Consider the following 27,250-nt stretch of genomic DNA (forward strand, 5'->3'; position numbering starts at 1 on the left):
TTTCTTCAAGTCATGGCATCTACCAGGAGAAATGATACAAATACCACAGGTGTAATAACATGATGGCAAAAAATGAGTTTATTTTATAAGTAAAAATAGCATTATAGTTACTAAGAAAATTAGAAGGTTACAAACAACACACATTTTTATAGTCAGCATTTTTATTTTTATATAAAAATATTTTTGAAGGCCTTTACTATAAAGAATCTCTGATCCTTAATTGTACTATACATATTTAGCATTCCACTAATGAATAATTTGAATGTACAGCTGAGGTCCAGAGCAAACCATCTCAAGGCGTCCATGGTGTAGCTGGGAGTCGAGCTGGAGGATGTCTGGTTCTAGCCTGTGAGGTCAGCCTTTGTCTGAGCCGTCGGACTTCTGCCATCAGTTCCCACTCTTGGCGTGCCAGGTCTCCTTGTCTCCTGTCTAAATCACAGAATGGTTTGGGTTGGAAGGGACTTTCAAGATCATCCAGTTCCAACACCACTGTCACGGGCAGGACACCTTCTACTAGACCAGGTTGCTCCAAGCCCCTTCCAGCCTGTTTTTGAGCATTTTCAGGGATGGGACATCCACAGCTTCTTCAGGCAACCTGTTCTTATGTTTCACCACCCTCACAATGAGAAGTTTCTTCCTCATACCTAATCTATATCTACCTTCTTTCAGCTTAAAGCCATTGCCCCTTGTCCTTACTCTTTGGGACCATATAAAAAGTTCCTCTACAGTTTTTTTGTTGGCCTCTTTAGGAATTGCAAAGCTTCTCTAAGGTACTTCAGCCTGGAGAAGAGAATGTTCCAGGGAAACAAGAAACTCACACTTAACATTGCAAGTAATGATTTTTCACAAGTACTGTGAATGCTTATTGGAAAGCAGATATTTCTGGCATAGCAATGCTATGTTTTATTACTACCACTGAGGTGAAACAGCCCTAAGACCTGTAAAACCAAGTTATTTGAAAGCAGTGCCTTTCTTTTGTTCCAAAACCGTCCGATGCTGGGGGATCGCATTGGCCAGCCATAGATAATGTGTTTCCTGTTGTATACAGAGCTTCATACCTAAGACACATAAGGCTTAAAATTGTGCTTTCACACAGAGCAGCTAGGACAGCTCAGAGATAATGACTACAGACTATAACTCTTAGTAAGACTTCGATGAAAGACAGTTCTACATCGTCTTAACATCCCCAAATCACGTATAACTATGAAGACAAAAAAAAAAGCACAGGTAAAATGATAGGTCAGAATGGGATTAAGCTGAGCTGAGGTTTAATACGACTGATGTGACACCCTCCAGGCACTTCCTATCTGTGCTGCCCCTGGTAGCAAAGACAGTTTTTTCAGGAGTGGAATAGAACACAACAATAAACTGGTTTACTATCCACTAAACACCTACACAACTAATAATGACTCAATTGCACAATGAGCTGTTCCAGTCATGCTTCTGAAATGAAATGTGAAAGAAAGGAGGGTCCTAACTTAGGAACTTACCATGTAATGATGACTCTGATGAGGATAAATCATTCAGACAAATGTTTCCAGACCTTGGCACCTGCTGGAGTTCTACCCCTCTCTCTGTATGTCCAGTCTTTAAATCACGCAGTCTCTCTATGGGGATGGAGAGAAGGATTCTCTGTAAATTAAACTGAAAGTGTTTAAAATTCTAGTGAATTTTTCTAGCTTGAGGTGAAACAGTTTTCCTCCAGGAAGCAAAACTGGAACACTCATTCACCCCAGCTAATGGCAAGTACAATTTGCTGAGAATTAGAAGTCAATGTTCCTACTCCATGGGTCAAAGCTATGCATCACTGCATTTCATTTTCAGAAATTATGGCTCCACATGTGCTGTTTCTTCCTGTATAATTAATCTTCTGACAAAGATCATGTGGATTATGGCTACTCCTACTTCCAGTTTTAGGAGGAGACACCCATTTTAATAATTTCCAGTTGCAAATAGCTCTATAGTAAAACCATTAGGGAAATAAGGACAAAGTCTGAAAATGTTCACCCAAAGCAATACTAATCACTAACTATTAATCACCAAAGTTGTGTGGAGATGGGGGAATAGTAGAAACATCTGCACAACCATGCAAAATATAGCACTTGAGAAGGATGTGCTAGCCAATGCTGGAAGCACATAAGTGTTTTTTCCCTATGAATAAATACTTGGCAAAGTCACTTCTCATTCTAGTACTGTATGTCAGTCACCACAGGACAATGTTGACTGAGGATTTTTAAGGAAGTACGCCCTCAGCAAGTTTGCCGAGGACACCGAGCTGTGTGGTTCGGTTGATACGCTGGAGGGAAGGAATAACATCCAGAGGGACCTTGACACGCTTCTGAGGTGGGCTGATGCCAGCCTCATGAAGTTTAACCATACCAAGTGCAAGGTCCTACACCTGGGTCAGAGCAATCCCAGGCACAGCTCCAGGTTGGGCAGAGAAGAGATTCAGAGCAGCCCTGTGGAGAAAGACTTGGGGGTGTTGGTTGATGAGAAAATGAACATGAGCAGGCAGTGTGCGCTTGCAGCCCAGAAAGCCAACCATATCCTGGGCTGCATCAAAAGGAGCGTGACCAGCAGGTCAAAGGAGGTGATCCTGCCCCTTTACTCTGCTCTTGTGAGACCTCACTTGGAGTATTGTGTGCAGTTCTGGTGTCCTCAGCATAAAAAGGACATGGAACTGTTGGAACAAGTCCAGAGGAGGGCCATGAGATGATCAGGGGACTGGAGCACCTCCCATATGAAGACAGGCTGAGAAAGTTGGGGCTGTTCAGCCTGGAGAAGAGAAGGCTGCATGGAGACCTCATAGCAGCCTTCCAGTATCTGAAGGGGGCCTATAGGGATGCTGGGGAGGGACTCTTCATTAGGGACTGTAGTGATAGGACAAGGGGTAACGGGTTCAAACTTCAACAGGGGAAGTTTAGACTGGATATAAGGAGGAAATTCTTTCCTGTTAGGGTGATGAGGCACTGGAATGGGTTGCCCAGGGAGGTTGTGAATGCTCCATCCCTGGCAGTGTTCAAGGCCAGGTTGGACGAAGCCTTGGGTGACATGGTTTAGTATGAGGTGTCCCTGCCCATGGCAGGGGGGTTGGAACTAGATGATCTTAAGGTCCTTTCCAACCCTAAATATTCTGTGATTCTATGATTTTACATTTGGCGTAAGCTGAGCTGAACCTGTGCTCTTACCAAAAATGCCATTTATATTGCTGCAAGCCACACAGATACCAAACTGAGATTCTTTTCCAATTCTGGCTGATACACTGGTTTCATGAAAGAATACTGCCAAAAAGCACTTACATAAAGGAGTTAAGTTTATTCCTAATATTGGGCACTTAGTTTTTATTCAGTTGCTGAATGCTTCATGCCAACACCCACACAAGGAGAACTGCCATTATGTATATGCTCACCAAAATAGCCATCTTCTCTTTGCAGCTTTTCGGCCACTTGTAATGCCTCATTCATTTTGCCTTCCAAAAACTGCTTCCTGTGCTCATCTGCAGCAGCAGCAGCCTTCTGCTCTTCCTCCAGTTGAGCTTTTTTCTGTATAACTTCTTCCCACTGTGCAACAGGGAGATTAAATGTGTCTTCAACAGATGTGTTGCAAGGAAAACACAGCAAATAAAACCATCTAGATTATTACAGATTACATGTCACCTTTCAATCAAAATATATGTTATTAAACTAAGTGAATGTTTCTTTTTCAAAAGTTTCTCATTCAAACACCTAGAGAAAGGTAAAAAGTCTTGGGTCAGAGAAAAAAAGAAAAAGAGAGGAACTTGGAGAATTAGCAACGTCTTTCCTAAGTCTAAAATATCCTCACCAATTTGTTCTAGTGCCTCCAGAAATTTCCAGACAAAACAGGAAAGGAGATTGCTAACAAAAGGTATTTTTTCAATACCTTTCAGGTTTATGCACCACCATGTTATGAGCAAAAGACAATTACATTTGTGTCAGTCTCACCTAGAAAAAGCAATAGTGCAAGTACCTTTTTTTCTTCTGCTTCCCTCATGGCCTTGAGCAGTTCAGCCTCTTTCACCCTGTTGTCATGCAGGAGCTTGGCTATCTCTTCGTAACGCTTCTCTCGGGCCTGGTCATCATGCCTTAGCTTATGCAACACCTGCAACCTCCAGTCGGTGTCGAGGAGTTTCTGCTCTGCTTGGGCTAAATTTTCTTCAGCCACCTAATAAAACATCCTTCTTACCATCAATCCACTTAGTCTCTTTCAGGTACACAGCCTTACCTACAGATAAGGTAAGATGAACTGACATGTTCTCCAGTATCACTCTTAGATGCTCCTGCTGGGAGCACTTTACCTGCTGAGCTACTCCTCCTTTCACTGCCACAGGCTGTGTCATCTATCAGGGCTTTCTTCTGCTGCTTCATCCTTGTTATTCTTTCCCTTACTGATAGGCTTTGTTTTGTTCTGTGTTTTGTTGGTTTTGGGGTATTTTAAAAATCTTTTGGAATAAAGCATCAACTCTCTCCATGATTTTGGGAGTTTAGCTTTCTGAGCATGCATTTAATATGACTTCCAGGTGCAATTAACATAAGACTGATACCTGGATGCCAATACTTCCACCCACGTCCATCTGCTTCCAAAAATCAAAGGCTGTTTACAAAAATTCAGACCCATATGCTTATTTCTAGACAAAATATAAATGCAGATGCCAAGCATATGGGCAGTGGGTTAGCTGCAACTATTTTTCCAACTGTGCAGTTACAAGTTCTGAGCTTGACAATCTGAACAATTCCTAATGTCAAGCTAAACACATTCATTACTGTGATCTAGAAGACAGCTTCTACAGCTGAATTTCCTGCCAAGTACTACCAACTGAAAGTTCCTCTGAGGCTTACTTTTGTTTTATTATGGTTGCAAATAAAACATGTTCCTTAACAGGAGGATGACTATTTTGAAAAGCACTTCTGAATCTTATTTCTATATGTCTTACTTACAGGCCTTCTAAGTAAAGCCAATATTCATGGCAGGCCCAGAGAATTTCAGTATTATATATAGCTGTTTGGACACTTCATTCAGATCTTTGAAAACCTCAAAACTTTAGACATATCATCACAATCTATTAGTACAGGTATCTGGAAATAAAATGCCTTTAGAAAATATTTTCGTATTAGCTTCAATTAGTTAATTGCTGTTAAGATATTAACTAGAACTACTTGTACAGTTAGCATACTAACTCCCCAAAATACACATTAAGACCCAATCATCTTACCATCTGAGGTTTCTGTTTGTCTTCTCGATGTATTTTCATCAATCTCTGTACAAGATGATCTTCCAGATCCACCTTTCTTCGGTGGGCATCCACCTCTTCTTTCATTTCCTTTTTAGCTGTCTCTTGATCTTTGATTAGATGCTGCCAAACACACAAATGTAAGTTATTGTTGCTAAGCTACTAACTCGTGTAATTCTGCCTCTTTAACATTTATTTTCATTAAACAAGTATTTGAATATATCCACAAATCTCATCCTACTACGTATCATAATTGTGCAAGAAAGTGATATACCCTGCTGCTTTATCTACTTGGAATTACTCTAAGCCTGAGTCATCACAGTGGTCTTTGCAGGTTGATACTGATATAATTCCATTCCCTGGGTTACAGTGGAGCATAAAAGCAGAATTCCAACTTAAATGAATTAGACTCATTGTGAAAATATTCTGCACTTTCATGGCACACTTTAGCTAAAACCTCAAAATGTTTCACAAATACAAATCATGTTTCATGATAGGAGGCCTTATAATGAACACATCAGCATCTTGACTGCAGATGATTTGCCAAAGTAGCATGAATCAGCAGTAGATCTAGAAATATAATTTTAGCTCACATCACCTTTTCTTCTCATTCATTTGGACATAACCTGCAGAGTTTTCTGGAGAAGAAACAACCCTTCCCAGGCCTGCAGGAAATCTATTGAGCTGTGTCAGCACGGTACTGAAGCAAAGTTAGCACACTCGGCCTTCTAAGCCTGAATACAGCCTCTCACTAACGGCAGAGAAACAGTTCAGGATGTGGCAGGCAATGCCTGTCTACCCAAACTCTTGTGGGCAGACATATATCCTCAGTTAGTTAAATAATTGCTACCTTTCTAGCCTAAAGAGGACGATCACTGGAAAATTAGTTCCCTTAAACAGCTGACTTTACATGTACAGGAACACAAATGAGTTCATTCTGGTTTGCATTATGTAGCCACAGTGCAGCTGGCTGTGTATTTAATAAACACTAAAAGAAATTTAGCCCAGCGTAAGTTATAAAAAGGCTATGGCCAAAAGCTTTAAAAAGCCAAATAGAAACAAACACATGCTTCCGTATGAAGATAGGCTGAGGAAGTTGGGGCTGTTCAGCCTGGAGAAGGCTGCGTGGAGACCTCATAGCAGCCTTCCAGTATCTGAAGGGGGTCTAAAAGGACGCTGGGGATGGACTCTTCATTAGGGACTGTAGTGATAGGACAAGGGGTAATGGGTTAAAACTTAAACAGGGGAAGTTTAGATTGGATATAAGGAAGAAGTTCTTTACTGTAAGGGAGGTGAAGCACTGGAATGGGTTGCCCAGGGAGGTTGTGAATGCTCCATCCCTGTTGGTGTTCAAGTCCAGGTTGGACAGAGTCTTGGGTGACATGGTTTAGTGTGAGGTGTCCCTGCCCATGGCAGGGGGGTTGGAACTAGGTGATCTTAAGGTCCTTTCCAACCCTAACTATTTTCAGAATACGGGTTAGCTATCTGGATATCTGCCTGCATTCTGTTGGATCTATACATATGTGAGAGGGGCACATGTAAATGTGATTTTGAAACACTAAACTTAACTGTTTCAAACCAAAACAGACATTACTAAGGCCTTCCATTGGCAGCCTTGCTTTTTAGTCATTTATAATAATTATTTATAATTAGTAACCCATATTTAACTTTAAATGGTATTATTGATTAAAACCCTTTACTATTCAGTCATTATATTTCTGAATTATAAGTCAATCGTTTGAGAAAGGAACTGCACATTCCCCACAAACCATCCTTTCCTTTTTGCTTAATGTTGTCAATTAGACATTTTTTCATCAACTACATCAATCTGCTATACTGTTCTCTCCAGAAAATGTAGACTATCTGGATATCACAGATGAAAACGTGGGAGTTTCTGGGATGAGGAACATATTGTTCTAGACTTAATTCTTATTTACATGTTCCTCACTTTTCTCAACCAGCTGAACACACACCTAAACACCGCAACAGCCATGTGGTACCTGTGCACAAGAGAAGAATAAAACAGGGAGGACATGGGCATTTTGTCTCAGAAAAACAGGTAACAGTGAGTTCTACCAATGTTTTTATCAGAGGGTTTCTTCTAAAAAAGGTATTGGAGAAGAAAGGGGGGGAAGTCCCCCTTTCTCCTCACAAAATCTGGTTGAATGAATACAACTGAATCTGAGAAATGTAAAGGAAGAACCATAAGGTATAAACATCTGTAAGGGTCCCTAATAATTACCTGCTCAAAAAGATGTCTTTGTGATTCAAGCTCCATCCATCGTACTTCTACATCTTGAACAGTAGCAGCTGTTTCCTGCTCTCTCAGGGATGCCTTGAGGATAAGAGAAACACATGAAAATACAGTAAGGGAGAAAATCTTCTCTCTTAAAAGAACAGGATCAGGGAGAATGTCCAAAATCCCAAGCCATACCTTACTTCTAAGTTCTAGTTCACTTTCTGTCATACCATGAACATGTAATGGAATATGTTGCATATCAAAAGCACAGGGCAAGATGGGGAAGAGTCACAGAATAGTTTTGCATCCAACCAGGCATGTTAGGGAAGTATCAGGCTTGATCTAGTGCTAATAACCTGCCAGATGCAGTTCCAAATTGAATAAGGGGGTCTCTGAGCCCAGAATGCTGTGGAGGACAGTACACAAGAGAGGGAAGTGGCCACTCTGCACCTGGCAAAACCTGTGCTGAGTTGGAGCTAATGAATCTTATAGTGCCCTCACTGCAGAAACAAGCAGACAGCTGCACTGTGCTCTGCGAAGTGTGGTGCCGAGACACAAGGAATGGCTCTGCAAAGAATTTATGCTCATGAGGTTAAACTTCCATTCTCAGCATCTGCATGACATGATGCCTGTATTAGTAACATGGGAGCAGAGCCAGGCCTGGCTAGAGGCCTCTGCGAAGTCTCGACATCAATGGCAGAGTTAATCTGCAACCTGGACATACAGCTCACAGGCAGCTGAGAATTCACTAGTCCTTTAAGGACCTCAGTACGTTTTTCATCACTGCCAATATACAGATGAATCTGGCTTTTCCCAGGAATTTTGCCAGTTAAAGCAAGTCAGCGGAACACAGTTAAGTGCCAAATAAAACTGTTAAATTATGTGTTTACCACTTAAAGCAGTCCATTTGATGCTAAATACACCTCTGGGCTCACAAATCACAGCACATCAACTGAAATTTTAGTTATGCTTTTTTTCCTTGCTTATTTTAACTAATAAACCTTCAAGAAAATGATTGCTTGAGCAATACTCAGCTTTTCTTATGATCTCATCATTAAGACGGTTCAGTTCCATTTGACACTGATCTTGCTGGTATTTCAGAAAACGCCTTCTCGAAGCATCTAGAAGTTGTAGTTCCTTTACTTTCAGTTCTCGTTTCACAGCAGCTAGTCTTCAAAGCAGAAACAAACAGAAACAAGAGAACTTGTATATATAAAAGGTCAGTACCACAGAGCACAAACTTGCTTTGCAGATATTCATTAGTTACTATGGGCTAATCTCTAACTTAGAAAGCTTAGGACAGTTGCTTTCATTCCTGTAAGTTGTCCAGTTTCCATTTACAAGACAAAATTAAATTCACAGACACAGATATCCTCTAATAGCAGTGTACCTAATAAGCTTTAAGATCTGTGCCCTACTTTTGTTCTGCTTTAATAAGCACTAATTTACTACTTCAACCATCCAGAACTAGAAACAATTCCTTAGAATAATTACCAGTGCCTTGGTATCTCTTTCTGCACAAAATTAGTCCTAACTTTACTTGGAAAATATCAAACTCTTTCAAGGAACACAACTACAAACTCAAGCATTAGTCTGCAAGAAAGGCTCACTGCCTTTTACAACTTACTCTGTAGGTTATAGAGGTTTAAGAGAAGCACTTGCAGATGCAGCACTTATGGACATGGTTTAGTGGTAGAGTTGGTAGTGTTATGTTAATGGTTGGCCCCAGTGATCTTAAAAGGTCTTTTCCAACCTAAGTGATTCTGTGGTTATGTGCAGTTGATCTAAAAATCTATGGAGATGTTGAAATTTCCTTAAACCTTTACAACTGCAAAATATACAAACTAACAGCTCAGCTTCAGTACTATAACAACTCTTTACTCAGCAACTGACACATAAAGCAGTGTTCTTTCCAATTCCACTAGAAACCCAAGGATGTGTACAATCACCAATACTGTAAGGGACTCCTATATTTGCAATGTGAGTCTGCCCACAGTATGAGGCTTAAGTCTCAGTGTGCAAACACACAGCAATTGACTGTTTATGAGCATTCACAATCCAAAGAGACTGACAAAAACCTGCGAGCCAAGACAAAACTATGAAGTGACTTGGCCTCTAAGCTGGTTATTCCCTCAGGCAGGGCAGTAATACAATCCAGATCACTTCATTCCCACACCAAAATCTGACCCACCAGACCACACTGTTTTCCCACATTGCAATTTATACAAATTAGTGGTTATTTCTTCTTTACTCATGGCTAAAAATGTAATAACAGGGTACAGTAGCCAGGCCCCTACTACTTCTTATAATACCTCTGCCTCTGTTCTGCCAGCTTCTCTTCTTCTTCCAGCAGAATTTTTCGCCTTTGTTCTTCAGCTTCTCGAAGTATCTCCTGCTTTCGGTACCAGGCTTCATCTTCTGCTTTATGTTCCTGTGCTTTAACTTCTAACTCATGTGCTAATTGTCTAAATGGAAGATGACATTAATAATTCAAGCCAAGAATCAAGAACTTACTTGATCATTTAGACTTTGATGACTGTATTAGCAAAGAATTGCTGAAATGTGATGTCATGAATGGGTATGGCATCCCCTTTATGTACTGATAAAGTGCAGAGAAAGAGTTACAATACTGACTGTTAGAGACAATGGAGCATGTCAGATAACTGTAGATATTTTCTTCCTCACATTCGTACCAAAAACTATTTTCTAAAGGTGCTTTGGCATCATGGTACCCACTGATTTCAATAGCAAGCTAAAAACTCCAGGCCCTTCACAAAGTTGGACATTACAAGGCGAACAGTGGTTTAGGCTCTGACTTATAAGCTTCAAAGTTTGAAGACTTGTGGCCCAATATTTTCTGTGAATTAACAAACAGTTTTTAAGAAAAGACTGCCAATTTAACTTAAAAATGTGTCAGATCAAACAATTCTTAACCTTTAACAGCTATTTAAAGTCATCTTCCTGAATTTTCTTGTCTCTCTTCTCAAGCATACACATTATAACAGAAAAAGGCAATTCTGTCCCTCCCAGTCCGATACTGTCTTCAACCTTCCCATTAATACCTCTCTCGTAAGTATTCAATTTCATCCTGTCTGATCCTTTCCCGTTCCTGAGTTTGATAATCCACAATGAACTTTGGATATTTATTAAATACAGGGTACTGTCCTTTCGTAAGTGGTATGAAGTCATCAAGCATACGTTGTGGATGGATATCTAGTGGTGTAGCCTCCATAAGATGATAAGCTTCCTTAATCACAACATTAATGTCCAGGTTGTTACGATGATGAAAGAAATACTGTAAGAGACATGTTTCCATTTACATTCTACAAAAGATTAAGCAAATTCTTAATATGTCTATATGGGAATAATTAGGTAAATTAGCAAGTTCTGTATTTCAAAAGTTGATTTAAAAGGGTTTACTAAGTTACCCCTACCACTTAGTAAAGTATCACTGGTTAAAATGACTTGACCCAAACCTCTTCAAGTTGTAAAAATATGCTCTGGTTCTTTACCTTCTCTTCAAATGGGAGTTGCCTATGGGATCTAGAAAGCCAAGTGTGAATTTTGAGTGTTCAACTGCCTGCACAGACTCTCCTACCACTGAATAAACCTTCCTCAACTTTTGGTGCTCAAACATAAAGCTTCAAAGTTCCTCTTCTTGCAGGACTTCTCTTCCTGTCAATGACCTTAATTCACCTAGAAAATCTTTAACATAATAATGTTGTCTGTTCGATGTCTGTCGATGACAGACTCACAAGCACAGTTTCAAGGTGGAATCCTTTGTTTGCCTACAGAGATATTTCATAAGAAAAACCCTCCTCCTACGTAAGGCTAAACATAAGCAAATATTTTCACTTAGCTTCAGAGAATGTCAAATAATATTGTCTAATTTTGTAAATCAGCAAAATAATGAAACAACATGACAGAATGACAATGCCTTGTCTCCATGGGCAGAATCTCAGCAGATCCCCAAGACAAGGCAGAATTATTTTGTTGTTGATGAACTACTGATGTTTACAAAATGGCTTTTAGTGCCATTAGAAAGCTTATGAAAGCTTTTAAATATCTTGTTGCATGAAACTGCAGGAAATTGCTCAATGTTTTACTCAATTATTGTATATTTGTCAGGTACCAGATGACGTTCGGAAACACTTTATAATATATTAATGTCCTTCTGTTGCGGTTACAGCTGAACCCAGGACACCTTCTAACCTCCATAACAACAAAGTTACACATGTCTCTGTAGATACTGACTTAAATAGGAAGAAGATTTTTACCTCAAAATCTGCTGTTTGGTTACAGTGAAGCAAGGGAGCTCTGGAACACATGATATAGGCAATGACAATCATTAGAAAGTACGAAGGATGGTTGGAGAAGATATTGTCAAAGACTTTCAGCCATTCTTCTCTTGTTAGAACCTCAGAGAACAGCGTTTCTAGAAGAGGCCAAGCATAAACCTGCATTATTTGGGAAAATTGACAAAATAATCCATTAGTATATTTTTTGACATTCCATTTAAAGAAGTAGCATGAATTTTTCTTGCCTTCTACCAAGAATCTATCAATTTATTACAGAAACAGGTACTAATTTAGAATATTTGAAGATAAGTTATATCACCCACTACAAACATTCAAAATTAACATGGGTAGGTTAAAAGTAATTTTTTTATTTCACTGGATGTTTAAATCTTCTGTTTAGATTTGTGATGCTAAAATAATCCCTAATGATAAATAAGGATTACAAAATTAATTCATCACTGTCCACTTAAAAAAATACAGTTATAATTTGATGAAGAGATTTTCAAGCAATGTGGACTCAAAAGCAAATGACTTCTATGATAGCATGTATGAGATTTATGATCATGGAAAATGAAAAGCTGCAGGAAAGCAATGATATATTCTCTACACTCCTATATAATCCACTGTTATTTAATGAGAACTCCCTCAAAAAGAACTATGTCAAAATCAAAGACTAGTGCACTGTCATTCACTGCAGTTTATTTCATATACAAAAGTTGGTTAGAATATTACCTGCGAAGTCACACTGTATTTTATTAAATGCTGAAGTAGTTCTTTGTCATGATGTGCCAAAACATTTTCCATCATACCAAGGACATTAACTGGAGGGTTGGGAAAATACTCAAACCAGTGTTGACAAAAATTAACTGAAAGAAAATAAAAAGCCCAACACGATCCACTGTAATCCAGAGCAATGGACTCTTGACAAACTTAAAGTTTAGTTATAAAGGCTACGAATTTAAGAGGTGGTTTTAGGCAGCAAAACCTACTTAATTTACTCCCAATCTCTCCTCTTTCCTTGCATTTACTTCTAAACCATGCCCACAGTTCACTGCTGCTCCAGCTGCACTAGCATGAGTGTTTATGTCAGTTCACTTTGCCAGACTGAAGAATTAATCCGGCTCAAAAATAAAACTAAAAGAAGTCTGTGAGCTGTGGGATGAAGTGGTTGGAGGCAGATGGGAATACTTACACTGGTATTTGTGTCTTATGAAACTACAGCCTGGATCAAGTAATTTTTAACATACTAAGAATAATTTCAGTAAACTTGGATACTTACTCACTAACAGCATGTGTTTGCAAAGTGGGTATGTATGCTTGGCAGCACATATCTTCTGTAGACTTAGCAGCAGCTGCAACAACTAATTTAAGTGCAAAGCACTTTAATTTAGAATGTTTCTTCAGAACACAGCCATAGCCAGCTTTCAGCCAAATGTCTAATTTGGAGTTACCACATGCTTAGGACAACTAAACACAGTAAAACCTTAACCGAGATCATTCCCTTTTGACTGGGAGCGGGTGAGAAGGTGGGTGGGTGGGACTACTTTTCCCACGTCTTAGGGAGTGCAGTTATTATAATTATACTGGATGCACTTGGTTTTGCTGATGAGACCTTGCAAATACTACTAACTTTTTTGCTAGAAACACTGCAAAAAGAAGCCTAATGTTTTGATTTATTTATAAGCAAGGTTTTGTTTTAAGCATACAGTTGCTACCTATTAAATCCTGGCAACACCTTCAGAAGAGAGCCTGGTGACCTCTTAGGAAATACCTCACTCATTTCATCAGGAAAAGCTCTTTTGCATGGGAAAGCTTAAACATGTTGCAGCATAGCTGAGTTTTTAAAATCACTGTTTACCTACTACTGTAGCAACAACTTCAAAGCAGATCAGCTGGTTGTTCTGGAATAATTTTACAAACGGGAACGCCAGCAAAGGAATATAAGGTGTCTCAGCAAAGATAGCAGACCAGTGAGCTAGAGCTGATAAGGTCCTGTAGGCAAAAGCAAACAAAGATGTAGAAAACATCGATCCAAAACCAAACAAAAATATAATATGCATTTTAGAACCACAACATAGAAAGACTGTGTAAATGACAAGGTAGATGCAGAATTTGATGAGTTACAAAAACAAAATTGCATAAGCACACTACTAGATCATTCCACAATTTTCCTTACAGCTGATTCCAGATATTAGATACATTTCAGATCAGTATATGATAACAAAAATCTGTATTTAAGTAAATCATATATGTATTTTACCTCTGTAAAACTCTCAGAAGTTTCCTATTTTTGATGGGATACTCCTTCTGAATATTCACAAATGCACTGTGGGTACCCTTATCTATTAGGCTACTGAATGCCAAGTGGTTTTCAGGAAGTTGTAATAAGGAACGCCAAACAAACATCCTGCAATTAAAATGCACACTTAGTCAAGCAACTTCTCTTTCATACGCCAGTAAACACAAGCACTTTTGTCTTGTGCAAGCATGAACATGCACACAGAAATACCTGTACTTTGCTGGATATTCTCCAAATCCTTTCAGTAAGGTCTGCAGACGTTTCTTGTTTAATCCGCCTGGCAATTCGTTCTACAACATAGGGGATCAACAGTAAGTGTAAGGATTTCTATCACATAATATCTTTGCTCACTCTCTAATCCATGACAGTAGTTAAATAGTGAAGTTCCTAACACAGAATCATACAATAACACATACTGCTGTTACATAACCCTAGGTATTTCAACAACAAAAAAGATAATTCAGATCATTCACCTACTACTGAACTCAAAGAACAGCTACCACTGATTTCAGTCAGAAGCACATTAGACCCAAGTGACTAAGCTATACATTACTAAATAATGGATATAGCCAAACCATAAGGAATACTGACAAGAAGAATAGATCATATTGCAATGAATGTTACAGGTAGATATACATAGATACAGATATGTGTCTGTATATATATGTGTGTATATACATGAGAATATATCTACACGAGATGCAAGATAAAGAGAAGATGGCACAGTGATGACAGACGGGAAATAAATGTAACAGAAACACATCTAAAGAATTAATAAAAAAATTAATGACTTCTAGACAGACGTTTTAGAGGTGCAGTTCACTAGCAATGCAGCATATCTGATCTAGCAAATATCCAAGTATGTCACAAGGTGCTTGAACAACTTCAGAGGTAGCACAAGCTGACTGGAGGCAGCTCTGCCTGAGTCCTATACAGGAGTATGGGCTAAACAGAGAGAATAAAAGGTACTAAAATTCCCTTGATTCCCTCTCTGCTCAAACATCCAAGTGAATAAGTGCCTGAACTTACTCTTTAAAGTAAGAAACTACATACTTTTTTTGCAATGAATTTTAAATGCTGCAGACTGGAGAACAAAATAGCCACAGCTTCTTCCTACCTCTTTATTTTCAAGTGATGCGTTCCCTTGCAGTTTCATCAATCTGGTTTGAATTTTGCTTCCTTTGGATTTACAAGGCCTCTTCGACCTCTCTGAAGTCACTCTCATGGTCAATTTATTTGCCTCTGTTGTGCACTTGGACCAATCTTCTACTTTGAACACGGGGGGTGGAGGCTAATATTGAGTGAAAATACCTCTGTTAAAATATCTCCGTTAAAATCACTGTAATTTGTTTATTCTATGTTATGCCATATTTTTGAGCTTGGTGGCCATAACAAGAGACACATTTATACCATAAATAAACACATATGGTCTGTGTACTCCTAAATAAGTATGCCAGAGAATAAAACTGCTGTATTAAACTAGAAAGACTGTGAGAAAGTTTACAGAGCTTCCAAACCAACCCAAACATCATGTTATTTCCCTGCTTAGCAAACAAAGAAATATAATTTCAGTGCAGTATAAATGTGTATCATATCCTCTTCAGGTTATTTACTTCTAGTGTGTTTCTCAAGATCACTAGAATAGTTTGCATTTCTATAGCACCAGTTAAAAAGAAAACAAAAGCCCTTTACAAACTTTAATTAGTCTTCAGTGTCAGCAAGGCATTAATTCAGTGTTGGAGATTGGGAAAGCAAGTAAGTGGATATCCCAGTTCATGTCAAACCGGCAGCAGAAGTGTAAATGGAATGCATGTGTGACATCTCTACACATCCTTCCTCCGCTCCAACTCCATCATTATCCAAAGCTGGTTACTGTTTACTTCAAAGGCATGGTGATTAAAGATACATGGAATTCTGGATTTAGAAACCTGACTCCCATTAATAAATTACTTTAATAAAATAAGAACTGGTATTTAGAACATTTGTTACTTAGGAGGGATTAGGAGTATGATTGTGTCATAATGATGGATGCTGGCATCCAATAACACAGTAAGAACAACAAAATCATAGTGACAAAAGCACCATTCATGCCTGTGGTTTTAAAGAGCATCAGTTGCAAAACACCTCCTATAGGAAACGGAACAGGAGCAGCATAATTATGCTGTTTCCATCTCCCACAGAACTTCTTTATAAAGTGGTCCATACAAACTGCTGTAGAAAGAAATACCATTTCCCCCTCTACCCAACACCAGAAACAGAGTGTTATATATACTTTAAAACATCATACTACTTGACAGGCTGGAGTAACTATGAAGGAAACTCTACAAACTACTTTTTCTTTATTGGTAGTGTTAAATATGGCACTCCAACACATCTGCAAACTACTCCTGATACAAAAGTTACATAGACAAGTATCAACTTTAATCGGATTTACTGCTGTTTGAAGAAATATAAAACACTCTACCTTATTTCCTTCTTGAGTCAAAGCTCGGACACTGTATAAAGTCAGGCTACCATTTTCCATTACTGCTGCAATATACCGCCCATTGGGGCTAATCGCTGCTGTACTAATTCCCTCTTCGTTACTCCCAATGTCAAAAAGAAGTTTGCATGTTTCTATATTGATAAATCTCATAATATTATCTTGACTTAACACTCCAAGGACCTGTAAGTTAAAAGGTTTCGTCGATTAATATTGTCAATGTAAAATAAAGAAGAATGCCCAATTCAGCAATGACATTCTGTTAAGTTAAAAGAGCAACTGAGCAAACATTTAGCACAGAAAGTTTCTTTTAGCATGGTATGGGCCCATATCCCCAGCATCCCCCCAAACTCCTCAAAGTATATGCATTGAATCAACTAGCCAAATATCCCAGTGTTAAGCTTTGTACATAAACTGACCTGGTTGGAGCCCCCATCAAAACTGTCAGGGAGGAATTCCAGATGACGAACAGCTCGTACTTTTGGAGGCATCTGGATTATTCTTGTCAACTGCTTTGATTCTAAACACCATAAGTGAAGCTGATTTGATTTTCCACCAGCTACAAAAATACGGCCATCTCTGGATCCCGATGAGATAAAGTTTCCATCAGAATACTATAATTCAAGTTTGTATTAGCCAAAAAAGAGATTGTACATTTTCTTCTATGCCCTCAAATCACTTTTGCATCTGCCATTATTCCTGTTCTACTCTCCTGAAAGAACAAAATAGCTCCTAAATAATAAAATTTGCTTTTGCAAAGGATAAATTTTAATTTAGTGGTCACTAAAAATCAGCTATGGGACTGTAATAAAAGCTGCTATCGATCCTTGCTGAAAATGTCACAGCAGAATTCAAAAGCTTATCCCAGAATATAGCTCAATACTTCCACAAAACATTACAAGAAAGGAAAGAAAACCTGTTTTAAAACTGCAATTTTTGTAGTTTGCCTTTAGAACGTTAAAAATAGCAATTTACCTGGTAACTGCAGAGGCTTTATAAATTAATGCAGAACCTTCTACAGGAGTTGGCAAACGGTATTTACAGTGAAGAGTATCGAATTCCCATGCAAAAACAGAATTGTCTTTGAAACAGCTGAGGATGGTGTTACTCAGTGGAAGAAAAAAAACCTAGAAGAATACATAAAATTAAAAAAAATGGAACATAGTGTCAAGGAAATACCCTTTAAATTGGACCAACGTGCACAGCAAAATAAAACAGTGAAGAGCCATGACAGTCTGGGTATAACTGTAACTGCAATGCAGCTGCTATGGAAGGCTTAGATCCCCCCTGTCACAGCCTAGACAGACCCACTCTCCCTCACACTGGTTCAGACTTGCACCCTCTGCTAAACCAGTTTAACTCAGAAAAATGGAGCATACCTTTATCTGTATTATTTTTATGTCTGTTAAACTGTCTTATGGAGGTTTCGGATGAGTGCCAGAGAGGGCATAATATAAATGGTGGGAACATGAATCCAGGAGGAGGAGTGGATGGGAAATGTGAGCCAGAACAGCTCACTGAGTAACCGCTTGTTGCATCCTCTACAAACTAGCTTCAGCATTCAGATAGTGCCAGCAGTCTGTAAATGCACTCTGTGAAGCATTCATCTCTAGATTTTAACTTCTCAGTTTTACATACAACTATTAAAAGTAAAAAACGCTGTAGAAAGTTTAGCAATGTATCTCCAACTACAAAATGCAGATTTTACTGTGAGGATGAATGAAGACAAAACCGAAAAGCTTGTAAATATATATTCCTTAAATTAGTCTGAACATGTTTATTGCTTATGTGTAATCTGTTTCAATAAGGAAAAAAAGGATTATTTACATTTTTGGATGTCAGCAGATACATTCTTGTTTAATGGTAAGTTAATGGTTTAGATGAGAGGTTCTATTTTGGCAGCAGCACATGCAACTTCAGCAAATTCCTTGTACCTATAATTCCAAAGGCTAAATTGGAAATGTCTTCTGCTATGTGAACATTAAGGGACTACCTGAAGTACTTACTGGCTGAGATTAACAGTCAGTGCTATGAAGTTCAGAATTTTGGTCTGAATGGTCTCTTGTGCCTTGAAAATCTGTAAATCTGGATACGTGGGATGGGATTCATCTCACTGAATGTTAGTGACTGAAAGTTGGATGTTCAATCCAAATTAGTCACTTGACAGTGAGCAAAAGTTATCTGTGGGGAAAGAGTTACATTATCTACCAGAGTCATTTATCTTCAGACAGAGCTGCCTGTCCTCCTGCAGGGACCCTGAGGAAGTCTACACAATGAATTGAGAGCAGATGTCTATCATGCAGATAGATGAAGTTTAAATTGTGATAAACTCGAGTACTGAACAGTTCCTCATTTTCTGCTTTGCCCTATAAAAATACCACAGGATGGTTGCAAGCAGCCGTTGAATAAGCAGTGATGCTTTGGAACTGGTCATTGTAAATGTCTTCTTAGCTCTCTGATCTCATTTTTTTTTCAACTGCTATTCTTGCAGCATGCAGCTCAGTTTCTGTCTTTTTAAATTAGCTTTGCCCCATGCCAACTTCACAGAAGGTGTATGTTGGAGTGCAAATGGGTTTAAGTGAAGAGGCACAAAAAAGCACACTGCAGAGATTGATGTGACACTTCTATGACAGCTCAGACAGCAAGCAAGAATCCAACTTTGGGCAGTGAGTGTCAGGACTGTGGTTTAATAATAAATGTGATCTTCAATAAAGCATTTATCTGTATGTCTTAAATTGTGACATGGGAGTAAATACCATTATTTCTCTCTACCCTGCTCTCGTGAGACCTCACTTGGAGTATATGGTACAGTTCTGGTGTTCTCAACATAAAAAGGACACGGAACTGTTGGAACAAGTCCAGAGGAGGTCCATGAGGATGATCAGGGGACTGGAGCACCTCCCATATGAACACAGGCTGAGAAAGCTGGGGCTGTTCAGCCTAGAGAAGAGAAGGCTGCGTGGAGACCTCATAGCAGCCTTCCAGTATCTGAAGGGGGCCTATAGGGATGCTGGGGAGGGACTCTTCATTAGGGACTGGAGTGATAGGACAAGGGGTAACAGGTAAAAATTTAAACAAGGGAAGTTTAGATTGGATATAAGGAAGAAGTTCTTTACTGTAAGGGTGGTGAGGCACTGGAATGGGTTGCCCAGGGAAGTTGTGAATGCTCCATCCCTGGCAGTCAAGGCCACGTTGGACAAAGCCTTGGATGACATGGTTTAGTGTGAGGTGTCCGTGCCCATGGCAGGGGGGTTGGAACTAGATGATCTTAAGGTCCTTTCCAACCCTAACTATTCTATGATTCTATTCTAAAGACAGGAAAATGAAACCTGGATAAATTGGATTATTTGCATAATCAGAAATGGTAGAGCAAAACAAAAAGTGCAGGGTCTTGATTCCTAAACAGTGATTTATTCATTCAATCACAGTCACTATTGTTTGGATTTAAAGGTCGTTTCCATACTGTAACATCCTGATCCTACCAAATTCCAAGACCTACTTATCAGTAAGAAGTACCTACACAAAGACAGATACTGAGCATTAGGAAAATCCTGTCCACTAAAGAAATGCAGCCATCCTTGGAGGGAAGACATAATTGTTTTAGCAACCTGCACTGCTGAACACTTTAAATAAAACAAACAAACAAAAATCGATTCATGGTCTTCCACAGTAATTGTTAGGTGACTATTTCAAGCTGACAAAATTTCTGCCTGACCTAGAACACGGTGAAGACACTTAAATGAATAGCCTTGCTCTCTGCAAAATCAGCATGGCTGCTTAGTGACCAGCAGGGTGAGAACTTTGGTTTGAAGTGGTGTTCGTAAGACTATTCACTGCAGAGCAGCACAAGTGTAAGCAAAGCTCAGGCGTTGCGTCAGCATTTTCTGTAGTACTTACGCCAAACTTTGACATGGGGTGGCGCAGGTAGACCTGTTTAAAGCAGCGTTAACACTAAGACCTACTTAAACCACCCCCTGACACAAACATGTCACCTTTCTCAGCTTCTGTGTGGTTCCAGTATAAGTGTCATGCAAAGAAACCACAAGGCTGAAAAGCAGCAATTTCTTTTTGCTGAGTTACTTTTCAGCTTTGTCCTGGGTTCAGCAGTAGCATTTTTCCCCTTCTTGGTAGCTGATGCAGTGCTGTGTTTTGACTTTCGGCCTGGGAACAGAGCTGATAGAGATGTTTAGGTTTGGCCAAGGACTTTGTGAGCCTCATGCTCTGCCAGGGAGGAGGGGAAGCCAGGAGGAAGCAGAGACAGGACACCTGACCCAAACTGACCAAAGAGGTATTCCATACCACAGCACGTCATGCCCAGGATGTAACTGGGAGTTAGCCGGAAGGGCTGGGAGACTGCAGGGTTGGAGGAGGTATCGGTCGGAGCTTGGTCGGGCTTGGGGGCCGAGTTATCGGTCAGCTGGTGCTGAGGTGTTGTATTCTCTTCCCTTGTTATTTCCTTTATCATTATTATCATTGGTGGTAGCAGTAGTGATTTGTGTTATACCTTAGTTACTAAACTGTTCTTATCTCAACCCGTGGGAGTTGCATTCTTTTCAATTCTCCTCTCCATCCCTCCGAGAGCAGGGGGAGGGCAAGAAAGGGGGGGAAGTGAGCGAACAAATTACCTGACTAGGTTTAAACCACGACAGTTCCCACATCCAGTGTTTAGCATGTGTAGAAAGAAGAGCAGCTTTGGAACAAGCAGCTGAATGAGGTAGGTGGTGGTGACTGTCTGAAGTCACTATTATGACAGTAAAACTATTGTTTTGTGTGGGTTTTTTTAACAACACCCTTAAATCCCAGTATCATTTAGTTTGGAATCACTCTCTGGAGGTCCTCTAGGCCCACCGCTGGTCAAAGCGGGGTCAATCAAAAAGACATCTCCAACTTCCAGATTAAACTGGGTTAGTCAAGGTCATCCCACAGGGATCTACTTGGCTGGGGAGCAGCTCTGTGGAAAGGGACAGACAGCTCTGTGGAAAGGACATCTGTGGGGTCCTGGTGGACACAAACTCAGTATGAGTGAACAGTGTGCAACTGTAGCCAAGAAAGCCAACAGGATGCTGAGGAACATGAACAAAAGCATCACCAGCAGAGATAAAGATGTAAGTTTCCCACTCTACTCAGCGTTTGTCAGGCCACACCTGGAATACTGTGCTCAGTTTGGTCCCTGCTATACAAAAAAGATGTGAACAGGCTGGAGAGGGTCCAGAGAAGGGCCACAAAGGTGATCAAAGGACTGGGAACTGAGAAGCCTGCCCTATGAGGAAAGGCTAAGAACTGGGTTTATTCAGCTTTGAGAAAAGAAGGTTCAGGGGAAACCTTATCCCCATGTTCCAGTATTTAAAGGGTGGCTACAAAGAAGATGGAGACTCCCTTTTTATAAGGAGTCACATGGAAAAGACAAGGGGTGATGGGTACAAGTTACTCCTGAGGAGATTTCAGCTGGACACAAGCAGAAAATTTTTCACAACAAGAACAATCAGTCACTGGAATAATCTCCCGTGGGAAGTGATGGATTCCCCAACACCGGACACTTTTAAGATTCAGCTAGGAAGGGTCCTGGGACATCTAGTCTATGCCATGCTTTGCCTAGAAAGGTTGGACCAGAAAATCCTTGAGATCCCTTCCAGCCTAGTATTCTATTACATCCAACCAAGTTTTGAGCATCTCTATAGACAGAGGTTCCTTAAAAGTTCCGAGCAGATCTCTGCAGCTATTGAGTCATGATTCTGGTCATCTGGGTGACATGACAGGATGACAGTTAAGGAAATATACCCAAAAACCATACAAAAGATTCAGCTGTATTTTAAAGAATATTTTCAAATATTGCGATTTTAAAATGCAATGTCACTCCTCTTGAGGTATGTTTGTTCACCCTTTAGCAACTGCTCTTCACTCACCTTCTGAATGCCCACAGACTGACGAACATTCAGCTTCCTTTTTCTCTGAAAGGTGTCCAGGTCCCACAGTTGTGCTGTATCAGTGGATGTAGTGATGGCATACCTGCCCGAGCCATGGACAGAGATGGAAGTCACTGAAGAATCATGTCCTCTCATCCAACTAAGCAGCTCCTTGGTTTCTGCAGGGGTTGATGAAAAAAAATCAAAAGATAAGAAAGTCATTCAAAGTGAATCAAATTTACTCTTTATTGACAACACTGCTGGGAAAGAGACTTTTAAGCATACCTCATATATAAGCATTTACCATCACAGACAAGAAACAAACATATCAGTCTTCATATAGCTGTTACACCTCAGAGAAATATAACCATCTCCTCATCTCCAAGTAACAATTTTCATAAATTATTCTCAGTTTCACACAGGAAACCAACTTCACAGAATCACAGAATGCTTCAGGTTGGAAGGGACTTTAAAGATCATCCAGTTCCAACCCTCTGCCATGGGCAGGGACAGCTTCCACAAGACCAGGTTGCTCCAAGCCCCATCCAACCTGGCTTTGAACACTGCCAGGGATGGGGCAGCCACAGCTTCTCTGGGCAACCTGTGCCAGTGCCTCAGCACCCTCACAGTAAAGAATTTCTTCCTAATATCTAATCTAAATCTGTTCTCTTTTATCTTAACACCATTCCCCTTTGTCCTGTCACCATCTGCCCTTGTAAAAAGTCTCTCTCCAGATTTCTTGTAGGCCCCCTTTAGGTACTGGAAGCTGCTCTAAGGTCTTCCTGGAACCTTCTTTTCTCCAGGCTGACCAAGCCCAACTCTCCTGCACAGACTTGTTTAATTTAACCTAAGAATCAGTCTTAAAAAGTCATTAACACTGTGATCAGGTAAGATTATCAAATTACCCACAATAATCTCTAGAAGTTGAGACTCAGTGTTCTAGTTAAAATTCTCCACTTGTTTTTACTTGTGGACAATATGTATGAGTGATTACACAACCACTTACAGGTACAAGGAAGAAAGGTGTAATGACAATGGGCTATGACTATAGAAAGGCACAGTCAGAAAGCAACACCTCAATAATTCTTTTAGAGTCTGAAACATTCTTATGCTGTATATTGCATACTAAGGAAATGGTTCTTCTTACTACATTGTCTCCTATTTGTGACTGCGTGACCACTAATCTTCCCTCAGCAATCAAACTGTATTTGTGGCAATTGCACTATTTACACTGGGTAGTTTGTCTGACAGCCCATGGGGTGGTTCCAGCTGACCTGCTGCTGTGCTTACAAGAGAATTTAGTGCTTGAAAACATCCACCCAGGAGGCAATGACATAGGATTAGAGAATATGGCTTCTACAGAAGAAGGTAAAGCCCACCAAGTAACTATTATGTAATACATCTCTAAGGATAATTCACCCATTTAACTTCTAATCAAGACAGAGACATGCAGCTGGCCTGTAAAGTTCATTTTAAATATCTACAGTATTTAAAGAATACAGATCTACTTGCATATTGATAGTTCTTTTAGTGTATACTGCCTCTGTTCAAATATTTTGCTGTAAATATAATTAATAACTGGTTCATTTGCAACTGAATTTGGTTCAAATTCATACTTCCAACTGATTTAGGGTTGATTTTACATGTATGTTTGCTCATTCTAAGCAAACATACCCAGAATGACTTTAAAAAAGGTAACATACATAATTGTGATCCTGTGCTAGACTTCAGTTAACCAGATGCCTGTGTGACTTGAGAAACTTTGACAATGCAAGGGTTCATTTACCCTCAGGACTATAACCCACGTGGGCTCAAACTTTTCTGGTTTTGGCATAAAATGCACAGTAAGCTTTCCATCAAAAATCTTACCAAAATTTGACATAACACTAAAATTATACATGTTTTTCTAGCAATCCAGATCATAAGCCTTCAAATATCTCCTTACCTGTATCAAAGCACTTAACAGAATAATCTGCCAAAGCCACCAGGAATTCTGTCTTTCTGCGAAGATTAAATGCCAAAGCAGTGCAAGCCTGCATTGTTCTCTGAACAAGGCTGAACCTATTTCAAAATACACATTCTCATTGCGTAAGGAAACTCTGGTTCATAATGTCAAGTGAAGTAATAACTTAATCAGTTTTAATACAATTCACTGAGAAAAAAAAACTCAAAAGGGAGCAATAAATCATATCTCATTATAATAAATCTAAAAATCAATGCTAATATTTTAAAACAGTATGAAATTTAAAAGACTGATTAATATATTTCTGCAAATGGCAACACTAGGTCTAGATAATTAGTTCATGGCTCACAGGTACCATCCAAAGAATAACTTTGTGTGGTAAAGTTATATGAAATTGTTGTCTGTTCAGCTTAAAGTTAGAAATTTCTGATCTTTTGGAGCAGCTATCTCCATATTCATGGAGAACTGAGGGGTAAACCCAGGCCTGTGGCATGCTACCTAAGCAAGTTCCATGCCCCTGAATGTTACAGATGTCAAGACAATTAACATGTCTTGATAGAAATGTTCTTACCTGTTTCCATTCAAGTCAAAAACATATATATTCCCTTGGTAGTCTCCAGCAAGTAGAGAATCTCCAGCACTGTCAAAAGCCATGTTCAGAAAACGTATTGTCTTTGAATGGTATCCTTTGACACTATGAATTATGTTTACTAGGACTCTGTGAAGAAAACAAGCAAAACAACCATGGTTAGAATTGGTTTATTAGTATGTTTCTCCAAACCTAGGCTTCCTAGTTATGGGTTTACAATTCTAATTATTCAGAGTGTTCTATGAAAAAATTTTCCTTGAAAAAACACATTTTTAACATAAAAAATATACTAAACAAAGGAAGTCATTCACTGTATTGGACAGCAGTTAGGAAACATGTAAAGCAGATAGGGGAAATCCACCATTCACTATTCTTTTATGTGGTGTCTGGTAAGTAACAGTAGGATATATGCTGATGTATCTTCTACCAGTCTAGAGGCAGGCCCAATTCAGCACTCTGGAACCTGGAACAACAAGGAACCTGTATTATCACTGTAAAGAAATACACTAGAAAACTCAGAAGCTATAAATTACTGCAAGAAACCAGTTGGATTAGATGGGGGAAATCGGTTTTAAGACCACTTTTTCCCCAGAGTCATCAAAAGCATGAAGAAAGGTTTTTTTTATCATTACTCAGCTGATATAATGTAATCTGACTTGCTGGTTCTTCTCATTTTATCCTTGTAGCATGCTGTCAGCATAAAATGGAGCCTGGTGCAAGAACCAAAGCCCACGCGCAGACTAAGTTGTAAGAAGTTTTTTTCAAGGAAACAGGACATTAGGATTTGGGAAATCTGCTACTACTGGATTCTTTTTTGCTAACACTGGGCAAACCAATTATTTTCTGTCAGCACGTAGATATTTAGTTATACTCTGAATTTACATCCAAAACTGTATAGGGCATCTGCAGGCTGATTAGAGATTGCAGGGCTTTTGCCAAATACTGTGACCACGGCTATAGAAGATGCTAACAGCTGTCTGAGACTTCAGTTTCTAAGAGGGCAGAACACACAACCCAGCACTTGCATACAACTGTTGGTGTATACTACAAACTGTGAGTGAATATGGGAAGAAGCCATGCAGTCATGGAAAACTAATAGCACCTCATTCTATTAAGCCCATTCTTATCTGCAATAAAAGGAAAGGGCCATAGAACTGAAATTAGAAAGATGTTAAACTACTCTAAACTATAATTAAAGTTTAGTGATGTTAGGGTCTTTAATATAATAAAAAGCCACAACTGAAGCATGACTTCTGAGTTTAAAAGTACCCTGAAATGCAAGTGTAGCTACAGCATCTCACAGGACTTTCTCAACATCATTCTCTGCCTTTCAAAAGTTCTTTGACACAACTAACCCAGGAGAATAAAGCTAGGAGTTCACAGAGCTGCATCCAGATTCCCCAGTTCAAGCAACATACAAGTACCCCAAAGCAACATTCACACTGCTGCTCTTCAGCTTGGGCCAGATAATATTTTCATCTCCTGTCTAAATAACAGAATGGTTTGGGTTGGATGGGGACTTAAAGCTCCTCCAGTTTTAACTCCCTGCCATGGGCAGGGACACCTTTCAATACACGAGGTTGCTCCAAGCCCCGTTCAACCTGGCCTTGAACACTGCCAGGGATGGGGCAGCCACAGCTTCTCTGGCACCCTGTGCCTCACCACCCTCACAGTGATTAAAGTCTGGGAATCCATCAATGGCATTTTGTCCAGTACAATTAAAACCAAAAAAATAACTGGGATGACTGCCCACGTTGAGAGCATCTCTGATTGCAGCCTCCTTGGGGACCTGCTCCGCCTTCAACGGGGATATCCTGCAGAAAAGCTCAGGTGGGCTCCGGACAGCCCTACCCGCTCCGTTCCCTGACCTCGGCCTCTCCTCTGCAGCGCAGCACCGAAGAGGGCCATGGCGGCCGGGAGCCCGGCACTAAGTCCCGGCAGCGCTGTGCGAGATTGGATCGGCCCTGCACCGCCACCGCCCTCCCGTGCCGTTACCCCCGCGGTGCCGCCGGGCTGGGCTTGCGGTGCCAAATGAAGCCATCCTGGCGGTCGCCCAGGTCGCAGCTCTCCATGCTCAGCCCTACGCTGCCGCTCCCGCGCTCGCCACCTTCCCTCACGGCCCCTCCAACGGCCTCCACGCGGGGGGCGCCGCACGCATGGTACAGCCCACTCCCGCTTCACCAATGGAGAACAGTAGGAAGGAAGCGGTTGTTTCCCCCCCGGATATCA

General features: G+C 40.0%; 1 protein-coding gene across 1 annotated transcript; it reads right to left on the minus strand.

Moving 5' to 3' along the window:
- Positions 1-62: 62 nt before the first annotated feature.
- TBC1D31 (TBC1 domain family member 31) lies at positions 63-27,234 on the minus strand. The gene is made up of 22 exons (XM_061447790.1): positions 27,017-27,234; positions 25,004-25,150; positions 24,415-24,530; positions 22,470-22,648; positions 17,542-17,693; positions 16,986-17,145; positions 16,549-16,749; positions 15,202-15,375; positions 14,295-14,374; positions 14,046-14,192; positions 13,644-13,777; positions 12,518-12,651; positions 11,765-11,944; positions 10,550-10,782; positions 9,800-9,952; positions 8,523-8,658; positions 7,491-7,583; positions 5,231-5,371; positions 3,988-4,182; positions 3,410-3,560; positions 1,491-1,607; positions 63-429 (listed from the first exon to the last, which is right to left on the minus strand). Exons 1-22 carry the CDS (start codon positions 27,091-27,093, stop codon positions 293-295), a joined length of 3,237 nt encoding a protein of 1,078 aa, XP_061303774.1. The 5' UTR covers positions 27,094-27,234; the 3' UTR covers positions 63-292.
- Between the last annotated feature and the right edge of the window lie 16 nt (positions 27,235-27,250).

This window comes from Pezoporus flaviventris, unplaced genomic scaffold, assembly GCF_033815535.1.
Source record: "Pezoporus flaviventris isolate CSIRO_AGI_PZ_B2104156 unplaced genomic scaffold, CSIRO_AGI_Pfla_v1 ptg000007l, whole genome shotgun sequence".
NCBI classification, from domain to species: Eukaryota; Metazoa; Chordata; class Aves; order Psittaciformes; family Psittacidae; genus Pezoporus; species Pezoporus flaviventris.